Here is a 12,767-nt window from a genome sequence, read left to right as displayed (position 1 = left end):
ACGACTTGCAGTAGCAAACAAAACATAGAATATTGTATTAATTACACTTTGTCCTCGAATACGATTACTGCAATCAATAACTTCCCTTTCAGAGGTGAGCTGTTGAATCGCCTGGCATTATTTGTGGTGTGAAGTAAAGCCTCAAAGGTGCAGAACAGTTGCAGCATGACGTGTACAGACCAAATCAAGGTGGCTTGGCCTGGGCACGAAAGCAGAGAATGAGCTAATGTTCGGCACTTGCTGGAACGGACTTGGAGGTGATTCGATGGGGCAGAACAGTGGTAAGGCAAGCGGGGCAATGCAGAGTTGAGGCAGCAGGGCCCAAGAGTGAGGAAAGACCCAAAGTTTGACCGATTTAAGCACCAGGCCAAAATGGAGAGGTCAAATTGAGGTGGTGGGGCCCAGGTCTGAGAGCACATTGAAGCAGCAGATCCCAGGTCAGAGATCGAGGAATGACCTTAGGTTTGAACGATTTAAGTGCTGGGCCAGATTGAAAAGGTCAGGGTGTCAAAGCCGGAGGCAAGGGATGGGACAGGTCAACTCACTGCTCCATAAGATTTCCTCGTCTCTACACTGAACTGGACCATGGCCTGCAACTAGTGGGCTCCAAGATTGGCTGCAGTGATGACTGGCTTCATGGCTAATGAACTTCAGTTCTGAATGTTAGTTGCTTACTTTTACTGTTCACACGATTTGTTTCATTTTTCATGTCTTTCTGTAGAAGCAGTGTTCAGGTTACTGTTAGGATAAGGGATGCTTAGGAATGTGGGCCATCCAATCAGGACAGCGGAATGGGGAGAAGGTTTTAGAGCAGGCTGTAGGAGCAACTTTGTGACTGACAGTGGATCTTTGTCTTTGTCCAGTGGGAGGTGGAGAGAAGGCGCTGGAGAGAACCTGTCGTAGGATGATCTAGTGGGGAAACGCAATTCAATGGAGCCAAGGCAAGGAGGTCTACCGAGGAGCGATGAATATAGCTTTTGGAAGATTTGAGCTCCAACCCGTGCGCATTTGACTGTTTAATTATGATGGGTCCCTCTTGTTTTTTTTTTCTTTCTTGTCTTTCCTAACTCTTTGGTTAAGTTAACATTCATAAATATACTTCTTTGAAATTGTATGCAGTGTACGATCTGTTACTTCATGCCGACGGGCTATTGCAGGGCAGTAAATCACACAGCATTCACACAAACCAGGGTGTGGGTGGGCGAGATACACCAATCTCACAGATTTGACGGGACCAAAGTCATATACATCCTAGACCTATGAAGCCGGAGAAAAGTGGGTTTTCGCAGCACTGAGTCTGATGACTGTTAGTGAGGACTAACCAGCCATTTCGAGATATGCCCAGAAAAAGAAGGCTTCAGAAATTTCCCCATATCCTACAAACTACATTTTCATTTCATAATATAACTGCATCTTCTTGCAATTGCTCAGATTCTTGCTAAATATACACAGGTCAATGGAGACAAAGATTGAGACATACTACTGGGCAATGATTGTGAAAAATACTAAAGAAAAGCGAAGTTGTTCTTGGTATCACGTTCAAAGTAGAACAATCAGGAAGGATGCATTACAAATAGCAACAGGAAGTATGACCTCTTAAGCCTGCTCCACAATTTAATGAGATGACGAATCCCGTATTGAAGACCAGATACGCAACCAGCCTTAATACACTTGTATCTATATACATTTCTACCATTATATATTTTTTCATTCTCATCTTTGAATAATAAAAATTGACTGTGCAGACAGAGGCCTCCCTATCCATTATGTCTGTGTTTACCAATGTGGAGCCACCTGCATTACTTCTAATCCCTAGCTTTGTCTATAACGTACTAGGTATCAGTCTTTGCATGTTACATCAAATATCTTTTTAAATGTTGCAAGGGTTTGGGCCCCATTCTTCCAAGCAGCAGGTTCCACTATTTACATAAATGTTTCTGAACCACATTTAAGTAGGTCCCTCACATGTGCTGTGACAAGGTCCCTCCTTATTTTATACACTTCAGTTGAATCTCACTCATCTTCTTTCCCTTGAAGTAAACAACTCTGCCCAGCCAGTCTCTCATCGTAATTATATTCTCCATATAAATTCAATGGCACACTATTCAAAGCTGCAGAGAACAAGAACTGAAATCTCTATTTCAATATTAAATAGCCAAGCCCTTGCCCTGAGACTTTGCCTCCAGCAAGCAGAAACCAGACCTTCAGCATCTGTTATGCTGAAACTCCAATCATCCAGCTCTTGGGCCTCAAACGTAAACTAGAAGAAAAACATTCTGTCTTCTGCCTAGGGACTCCGCAACCCTCTGAACAAACAGGACAATTTTCCAAATAAAATTCTAAACACAAGCATCAACATTAGATCTAATTCATTTATCTCTATCTGCAGTATTAGATTGAGTTTTTCATTATCAATGACATACATTCATAACTTTCAGAACTTTCAAACCAACTTTTCCTCCAAGTGGCTTTGCTTATTAATGCACTTGTAATGCACTTAATGCACTCTACTCCTTCCAGTCATTATTCTTTCCATTGCCAACTTTGGTCTATGGGGTGGCTTCCCCTCTTAAGTCCATAATCATTCCCTTCCACTCTACCCTGACCTTTTTTTAATTTTAAAAAAAGGTTTAAGGTCTCTTTTTCAATTTATCCAGACCAGTGCAGGTAAAGTCTGCCCAAACAGGTAAGTCCCTTTCTCCCAGTACTGATCCCAAATGTCTCACAAATAAGATTCTAACCATGGCCACCAGTATGTGTGGTTTACATAATGCTCAAGATTAGCTTTAAGAACCTGTGTTTCAGCATAGGTCCTCGCCCCTCAATGTCTCTCACCACAACCTCTTAGAAGTTCTAACTATACTGTCAACTAAATAATTTCACTCCAATAAAAATACTTGACCTCTGCACACAATGGACTCTCAGTTCTATTTGGAACAACATCTGTTCATAGTCATAGTAGTCACAGACATAGTCATACTTTATTGATCCCGAGGGAAACTGGGTTTCGTTACAGTTGCACCAACCAAGAATAGAGTATAAATATAGCAATATAGCAAATATAGCATGAAACTGTGTTGCCCTATATCATATTCATTCTTTCTCACCCCTCCACCTGTACCAGCATTCTGGTCAGAAGACCTCCTGCAATCTTTGCTCACATAAATATGGGTGGGAAGAAAACAGTTTTTGTCTACATCCATACAGGCGGGAAGAAACTAATACCGACTGTTAAGGCAGAGATAATTGCATCACAACTCCCTGGGTTCTCATACCTACCCAAGATACATACACATTCATCTCATTTTTAAGAATGTCTAAATCCGAAGTACTAACCAAGCCAAGCGCTAACTGCCACCTTCAACAAACTTTCAAGGCCAATCTCATCCTCCTTGGTGCTGCAGTTCTGAGCTAATGGAGACAATTACTATAGATGTGATTGCTGGGGATAACGCTGCTCTCCATAAACTGAAGCCATATCACCTTCCCCAATAGATTGAAACTTAGAGAATTAGTGGAGCTTAATTAAAAATACAAAACTTCAACGAGGAAAACACACAGATACCACTGAAAGATAATACAAACCAATCATTGGAGCACAAAGCACTTGCTGACTTTTCACGCCTTTCTATAGTTGTACCGTGAAGAGCATTCTGACAGGCTGCATCACTGTCTGGTATGGAGGGGCTACTGCACAGGACCGAAAGAATCTGCAGAAGGTTGTGAATCTAGTCAGCTCCATCTTGGGCACTAACCTACAAAGTACCCAGGACATCTTTAGGGAGCAGTGTCTCAGAAAGGCAGCGTCCATTACTAAGGACCTCCAGCACCCAGGGCATGCTCTTTTCTCACTGTTACCATCAGGTAGGAGGTACAGAAGCCTGAAGGCACACACTCAGCGATTCAGGAACAGCTTCTTCCCCTCTGCCATCCGATTCCTGAATGGACACTGAAGTTTTGGACACTAACTCACTTTTTTTAATATACAGTATTTCTGTTTTTGAACATTTTTTTAAAAAATCTATTCAATATATGTAATGATTTACTTGTTTATTTATTATGTTCTATTTTTTTCTGTCTCTGCTAGATTATGTATCGCATTGAACTGCTGCTGCTAAGTTAACAAATTTCACATCACATGCCAATGATAATAAACCTGATTCCTATCTTTACCACTTTAAAAGTTGCACCATTAAATGTATGACTGCTGTACGTCAGCAAAGTCTGTTGTTTGCCAAGGGAAGGGGGATGGAACTTGAAGGGACTCAGCTATATTCTTATATTAAGATGAGTGCAGATATGAACATTAAAATGACAACCACCATGAATTGATCTATTAGGGAACCAGACAGGTCAGGTGACAGAAGTATGTGTAGGCAAACATTTGGGGTCCAGTGACCATAACGTCATTAGTTTCAATTTAATTATGGATAAGGTTAAGTCTGGTCCTCGAGTTGAGGTTCTAAATTGGAGAAGGGCTAATTTTGTGGAAATGAAAAAGGATCTAGGAAGGGTAGATTGGGATAAGTTGTTTTCTGGCAAGGATGTGTTCAGTAAGTGGAAGGCCTTCAAAGGCGAAATTTTGAGTGCAGAATTTGCATGTTTCTGCCAGGATTAAAGGCAAAGTTAACAGACATAGGGAACCTTGGTTTTCAAGGGATATTGGCGATCTGGTTAAGAAAAAGAGAGAGTTGTATAGCAGGTATAGGCAACAAAGAACAAATTGAGGTACTTGAAGAGTATAGAAAATGTAAGAAAATTCTAAAGAAGGAAATCAGGAAGGCAAAAAGAAGACATGAGGTTGCTTTGGCAGATAATGTGAAGGTAAACCCGAAGGGTTTCTACAAGTATATTAAGAGTAAAAGGATAGTAAGGGACAAAATTGGCCCTCTAGAAGATCAGAGTGGTCATCTATGTGTGGAGCCTCACGAAATGGGGGGGATCTTAAACAGTTTTTTTTTGCATCAGTATTTACTCAGGAAACTGGCATAGCGTACATGGAAGGAAGGGAAACATGCAGTAGTGTCATGGAACATATAGAGATTAAAGAGGAGGAGGTGCTTGCTGCCTTACAGCGAATAAAGGTAGATAAATCCCCCGGGCCTGACATGATATCTCCTCTGACCTTGAGAGAGACTAGAAATTGCAGGGGCCCTGGCAGTAATATTTAAAATGTCTGTAGCCACGGGTGCGGTGCCAGAGGATTGGAGGGTAGCTCATGTTGTTCCGTTGTTTAAAAAGGGCTCCAAAAGTAAACCAGGTAATTACAGGCCAGTGAGCCTGACATCAGTAGTAGGTAAATTATTGGAAGGTGTTCTGAGAGATCAGATATACAAGTATTTGGACACCCAAGGGCTGATTAAGGATAGTCAGCATGGCTTTGTGTGTGGTAGATCGCGTTTTAACGAAACTTGTAGAGTTTTTTGAGGAGGTTACCAAGAAAGTAGATGAAGGAAAGGCTGTGGATGTTGTCTACGTGGACTTTAGTAAGGCTTTTGACAAGGTCCCACATGGGAGGTTAGTTCAGAAGGTTCAGACACTAGGTATCCATGGAGAGGTTGTAAAATGGATTCGAAATTGGCTGTGTGGGAGAAGACAGAGATTGGTAGTGGATGATTGCTTCTCAGACTGAAGACCTGTGACTAGCGGTGTGCCTCAGGGATCTGTGCTGGGACCATTGTTGTTTGTTGCCTATATCAATGATCTGGATGATAAAGTGGTAAATTGGATCGGCAAGTTTGCTGATGACACTAAGATCGGAGGCGCTGTGGACAATGAGGAAGGCTTTCAAAGCTTGCCGAGGGATCTGGAGCAACTGGAAAAATGGGCCAGAAAATGGGAGATGGAATTTAATGCAGACAAGTGTGAGGTGTTGCATTTTGGAAGGACAAATCAAGGTAGGACATACACAGTAAATAGTAGAGCACTGAGGAGTGTGGAGGAACAAAGGGATCTGGGAGTTCAGATACATAATTCCCTGAAAGTGGCGTCACAGGTAGACAGGGTTGTAAAGAAGGCTTTTGACATCCTGGCATTCATAAATCAATGTATTGGGTATAGGAGTTGGGATGTTATGGTGAGATTGTATAAGACATTGGTGAGGCCAAATTTGGAGTATTGTGTGTAGTTCTGGTCACCTAACTATAGAAATGATATCAGTAAGATTCAAAGAGTGCAGAGAAGATTTACTAGGATGTTGCCGGGTCTTCAGGAGTTGAGTTACAGGGAAATATTGAACAGGTTAGGACTTCATTCCTTGGAGCATAGAAGAATGACGGGGGATTTGATAGAGGTTTACAAAATTATGAAGAATAGAGACAGAGTAAAACAGAGTATGAGGGGTATAGACAGAGTATGAGGGCTCTTTCCACTTACGAGAGGACATGGCTTTAGGGTGAAAGGGGAAAGGTTTAGGGGGAATATTAGGGGGAACTTCATTCAGAGAGTGGTGGGAGTGGGGAATGAGCTGCCATCTGACGTGGTAAATGCGGGCTCACTTAAGTTTTAAGAATAAATTGGATAGATACATGGATGGGAGAGGTCTGGAGGGTTATGGACTGGGTGCAGGTCAATGGGACAAGCGGAATAAAGTTTCGGCACAGACTAGAAGGGCCGAATGGCCTGTTTTCTGTGCTGTAGTGTTCTATGGTTCTATGGAATTTTTTTAAGTAAATCATGTTTGATTGAGCTGATTGAATTATTAATAATGTGCAAAAGTATTTGAGAAAAGTGCTACACAATAAACATTGACAAAACTAGATCAAAGGGATAATGGCTGCATGGATATAAAGTTTACAAAGAACAAAAATAAAACAGAGGGCAATGGTGTATATTCAGGTTTCAACAGGAGGAAGATGTACACAGTAATGTTTTAGATATCAGTTTTGGGATCACAGATCTTTAGCCTATATTTAACAATACAGAACATGCTGAAAGACTGCATTTGACCTGAAACTCAGATGGGGAAAAAAAAGAAAAAGGCAACTAGAAATGAGCATAAATGACAGCCTCTCCAGTAATATAATCTGAAAATAAACAATACTTCCTCTCATTCAATTAACAATGCTGATTAGATACAACTCAATTATTTTGAAACCACTATCCATAGATAAAACACCTACCTGCAAAGGTTACTCCGTTCCAATGCCATACAAAAGAAACTATGGTTTTCACAGAGAAATAATCTTACCTTAACATCTTTCAGTACCAGTCCTTCAAGTCCCTCCTTGATAACTCGATTGATCATTTCTCCCAGATCTGAGGCCCTCTGGCAAAATGGATTGAAAGGTAATCACTTAGTTAATAAAATTTATATTCCTTTGTCAAAAGTTAAGTTGAACAAAAAAAAAATCTAGAAATATCTACCCTTAACCCTGTTTTGTTCTCCACAGATGGTGACTTAGCTAGCTCTTTTGGTATTTTCTGTTTTACAGATTTTCAATCACAAGGACAGAGAAGTTCAGAATTTTTTTTTATTACAGCCTTAAAAAATAAAATTTGTTTGATTTAAATTTTGCTATGAGTGAAATTGTTTATACAATATGAAATGGGAGATAATTTCATTATGTCAATGTTCTGGCAGAAACTACAACCACTAGATTTTAAAATTTAAAAAAACAAATAGAAAATGAGATTGTAAGGAATGACATAAATACATTCAAACTGCTCTTTATTTAGATTGATGTCTCGAATAAACCAAGTTCAAAGAAAGGAGTTCATGAATATCTTCTCTGGTGGAGATTATAGAACGAGAACCCAGATTTGCAATTCAGAGTAGAAGCCATTATTGATGAGAAATCTTGCAAGATGTGCAAAATACAATTTTCCAAAATGCACTCCCATTGTACAACACTCTCAATGAAGTTTGATTATTGTCATTCAACCATACACATGCATACCACCAAAAGAAACAACATTCCTCCGTACCAAGCTGCACAACACAGTACATGTATCTTTCTCACAAAGTAATATTACCATTAGTAAATTAACAAATAATAAGGTGCATTTCCAACTCAAGTTAAAAAGTAAACAGTAGAACGCTACTGGCATTTCATGCATGATGTAACCTGGGTGGTGGCAGGGAGTTCAGTAGTCTTACTGCCTAGGGAATTCTGTTTCCCATCCTAATAGTTCTTGTCCTAATGCTATGATAGCTCTTGCCTGATGGTAGGGCATCAAATAGATTGTTGGACAGATAGGAGGGAATCACTAACGGTGCTATGGGTCCCGTATACACAGTGCTCCTGATAAATATCTCTGGTGGATGGAAGACAGAATCCAATGATCTTCTCAGCAGTCCCTGTAATCCGTTGAAGGAACCTGCTGTCAGATGCCTCGCAATTCCTGTATCAGAGGGTGATGCAGCTGGTCAGGACACTCTTCATGGTGCTCCTGTAAAAATTAGAGCAGGGGAGGGGGAAAAGAGCCTCACTCACCTCAGGAAGTAGAAACGCTGCAGATCTTACTTGACTAAAGAGGTGATGCTGCGGGACCAGGTGAGATCAATCTGAGGGGACTAACACGTACAAATTTGCTATGGTTTTCCCTCACACCTCTCCCTAACCAGCCTGTCTCATTCAATCTCTTAATTCTTCTTCAAATACTTCAGATAAATTAGCGTTACCTTTCAAAAAGAATATTAATTGAAAACCAGACAGAAAATCCAGATGACATTAACAATGACTACAAGCAAGATGGAGAAGGAGTTTAAAAACGTGATGCTTAAAAATTATGAACTACTTACTGTTACGTGCTTCATTTCTGAAAACATGATCCTGTTTGGGATTTCAACCATGTTGTCATGAAGGAATTGCTTTCGCTCACTAATCGGTCTGTACAAGAGAAAAAGATCACAAACATAATTGAGGATAAAGATGGTCACTGGGATAGTACAGCTAATACTCATGTAGAAAACTAGAATATGCTGCTGAGTGCCTTAACCCATAAAGATTACTTTTTATTAAAAGAAGATAGGATATCAAATTAGGAAGTGGTGCAAATAAAATGAAGGCACTCAAGTCTCTCACATATCGTGGCAACAACATGATAAAGTTCCCACTTTACTAAGGATACCGAAAAGGAAACAACATTATTTTTGAGTGTTTTCATAGATATTAAGGGAATCAAGAGATCGGTGCAGAAAAGTGGGGTTCAGATAAAAGATTAGCAATATTCTTATCGAATGAAAAATTAGGCATGAGGAGCCAAAATGTTCAAACCCACTTCCATTTCCTATTACTCTCATAATTAGAAAGACCTGGTTTAAAACTTGAGCAGTTTTGGTCACTGATCTTGGCAAATATAAATTTGTTTTTGCTAATTATCATCATCATCTTGGTCTGGAGTCAGGATCAGAGTTACAAACAAAGCATCTTGCAACTTTATAATGCTGGTCATAATTCTTGCAGGTCACCCTAAGCGTAATCACTTCTATAAACGGTGGAAAGACAGCACCAAATTCCCTGCATAAAGTCGTCCTACAAACAGCAGTGTAATAATGATCAAAAACAGTCTGTGTCTAGCAATACTGATTGCAGATTTACATGGGAAATGCACGCACCTATTCATGAGACTGACTCCATTAAAATAAATGCAGTCAAAGACAAAAAGACAAACGTTAGCATCTTTGAAGGCAAGTTTCTGAAAAAGAAAAATAAAACTAATTAGGTTTATGTCCTATGAAATTAATTAGCATACAGCTGTATTGTACACAAGTCGTAAAGAATATTCTGCCCTTGTAGTGAAACATTCAACCTTTGCTGGGGTACACCTTCAGTACTGACAGCCTTCTCTGACCTCACTCTAGTAGACAGTGCACATACAAGAGTCTTGATGTTGTACAAGAGTACAGGATACTTCTCAGCTGAGCTTAATCTGTTCAAACGTTTGTAATGAATAGCAAAGAGGAATGAAAAACTGAACCAAACTTTCCTCTGCCTGTCTCTGAATTTTGATCGGTCACTGAGTTGTGTACAGTTACTAGGCAGTGTGATAAGGTAATCTTAGACAATCTTAGCAGCCAAGATTGGAAAAAGGGATAAGCATATTCAAGCCTAATAGCCACCCACTGCAAAAGACCGGACAGAGATGATGCAACTTCCATATCACTACCCAAGCAAGTAAAAACATGGATGCAATGAAAAACATACATTACATACAGAATCATATCCTGGCATAAAATTATTCCCACTCACCTCCTCTCAACACCAATTCCTTAGCACTACAGCTAAATAGCAATGGCATGAGGACACTAACAGATGTCACTACTCATCACCTCAGATTGACTCAGGTTATTGACATATAGGAGTTAAATTCCATCTCTCCAAATTTGCAACTTAAATACCTGTGCAGTAGTCATAAAATCTATACAAATTCTAATATAGACAATTTAAATCTGGGTCTTTCAAATCACCCTACCTTATGGACACCCAGTGTTCCAAAAGGAAGTGGCTTTCCACTGACTGTGTCAATCAGCAGAACTTCAGAATCCAAAATCATACTATCACCACCAGCAAAAGCTTTGGGAATATAATCCTTAAAATGGGCAACCTAGAAAACAAGAAAAATAAACACAATCTTGACAGAGCTTAGTCTATCTTTACTGTATTCAAACTTGGTGCAGGTTGCAGAGACTCATCATGATGTCTGCAGTGCTCTCACTTTAGGAGTCCAAAATCCTCCTGCATTTTCAAAGTATTGACAAGAAACATGAAAATGCTGGTGCATGGTGTGTCTTGATTCATGAAGTTCAGAAATATACTGGAGCAGAAAGCAATTTTAAAGCAAATGAAATTAGCCTTTACTGCGATGGATGTTATACACTAAAATAGGAAACCCTTGCTGCTGGAATTCTAAGTGCTTTAGTCTCCATACCCACGGTAAAATATACTTGCAAATACACTAGTTTGATTCCAGGGATTCCAGAGTTGTTGGAGATACAAGGAGGAAGAAAATCCTACAGGCACTGGAGTCCAGAATTTGGAAAAACAAATGATGATCTCATTAAAAGATTCCGAGAAGTTCTAGAAAAGTGGATGTTGCAGTCATTTCTTCAGCTGCAGTATATAGAGCAGATGGTATAATCTCAGAATTCTGGATTGGCCAATTAAACACAGGATGCGAAGAGTTTTTTTTACTCTTTAGAATTCTCCATGGCTCCAACCCACCAGAGAACAACTGGTATTGTTATGCTTTACAATGTAGGTAGCAACACAAAATAAAATTTTAGACATAAAAAGGAATCAAAAGATTTGGTGGTGGTGGGGGGGAAGATGACGAGAAAAATAAATCAAGTGTTAAAATAGACCAGACACAGATTCAGCCACAACAGGATCAACTGCCCTTATGATCTTCTGCTTCTTTTTATAATGCTCTCATACTCCTATAAAAAATTGAGCAAAATAACATGACAAACTAGAACAGATCTATACTCTATTAAGCTTAGAAATGGATGGTCAGAATGAAATGCACTGGAACCCCAGGGTGCCCCATATTGAAACTTTGTTTACTTACTCTGTAAAATCCAGCATATGTTTTAAAATACCAGGACAAGGATGTAGTTTAGTGAAGATGAAGATACTTCGCCCCAACCCCCCCCCCCACGATAATTGTGCATGCTCAGAGTGCACTCAAGAATGAATGGATACTTGGATGTACCAGATAAATAAAGAATACAAGGATATTACAAGCAAGTGGTGTTGTAACCACCCATGGTTTTACTGAATGGCAGAGTGGACTTTACTGTCATATTGCTGCTTCTTGCTCCCACCACGGTCTGTGAATAAAACTGAACTATGAATAAATCTAGCAAAATATCACTTAATTGGCATTTTTATCCAAGGAGTCCATAGACTGGCTGGTAAGAAAAACCACCTGACTTCGGTTAACAGAAGGATTTGAAGTAGTTGGGTTGCTATCAAATAGATTAAATTACCAAAAAATCTCCTGTGAAATTAAATTACTGATCAAAATTTGATTCCAGTTTGTTCTTTGAATCTTAAGCTTTTTAAGGTGCAACAGATACCAGTGTTGGAGAAAGAAGCATTATGCACTCCTTGCAAATTATACGAGTCATGTACAATACATCCCAGGAAGACAAGGTCAGATGGCATGAGTTTTCCTCTATTCCTCTTTAATGTAGAAGTACATGCAGAACTGTCTGAAGATTAAAGCCAAGAGTGAATTACCATCTTCAGGAGAAGAATGTTAGTTAGAGATGGTGGAAAGCTCCACATTTAAAAATTCAAAGTTGTTATTCCTTAAATACACTAGCACATCCCATGTACTACAGCACCACACTAGGACCAAGTAGGAAAAAATGTTTCATTAACAACTGATAAATTGGGAAACTGGGAAGCTGAAGCAGATACTCACTTTATGTGGTAACACTGGTTTCAGGCTTCTGCTGTAGTATTGGAAGGTGTCTCCATTCTTGTGTACTTGAACTCTCTCACCATCATATTTGATCTCTGCATACATTCCATTTGGACATTTCTTCATAGCATATTCAATTGATTTACAGGCTTCAGCCTAAAGTCAGAAGACATTTTAGAAAATTTCTACATAGATTTAAGTTAATTGTTTCAGTATTAAATATTTTTCCTCAGATACGTTTATCATTTACAACCTTTCTATCATGTTCTGCTCTGGTTACATCAATAGCATATTTCTAAGTAAATGCAAACTTGTCAGGGGCTTGATTCATCTATTTGAAAGATGTCTGCAATTATTAAATTGCACAATATAGTTTCAAGGACTGCTAATTTATT

The 12,767-nt window shown here is 39.4% G+C and overlaps 1 protein-coding gene across 2 annotated transcripts in view; it reads right to left on the bottom strand.

The window, feature by feature from the left end:
- lig3 (ligase III, DNA, ATP-dependent) overlaps window positions 1-12,767 on the bottom strand; it is a 63,213-nt gene that overhangs the window by 13,146 nt on the left and 37,300 nt on the right. Inside the window, exons 9-13 of one of the 2 annotated variants that reach the window (XM_072242893.1) lie at window positions 12,373-12,528; window positions 10,417-10,548; window positions 9,560-9,639; window positions 8,744-8,831; window positions 7,190-7,267 (exon numbers count right to left, since the gene is read on the bottom strand). In XM_072242893.1, the coding sequence (XP_072098994.1) occupies window positions 7,190-7,267; window positions 8,744-8,831; window positions 9,560-9,639; window positions 10,417-10,548; window positions 12,373-12,528 (534 nt within the window). The remainder of the gene's footprint in view (window positions 1-7,189; window positions 7,268-8,743; window positions 8,832-9,559; window positions 9,640-10,416; window positions 10,549-12,372; window positions 12,529-12,767) is intronic. The other variant, XM_072242894.1, reaches the window with a different exon arrangement.

The sequence above is a fragment of the Mobula birostris genome, chromosome 25, assembly GCF_030028105.1.
Source record: "Mobula birostris isolate sMobBir1 chromosome 25, sMobBir1.hap1, whole genome shotgun sequence".
Classification (NCBI taxonomy): domain Eukaryota; kingdom Metazoa; phylum Chordata; class Chondrichthyes; order Myliobatiformes; family Myliobatidae; genus Mobula; species Mobula birostris.
This window is presented reverse-complemented; position numbering and strand designations above follow the sequence as displayed.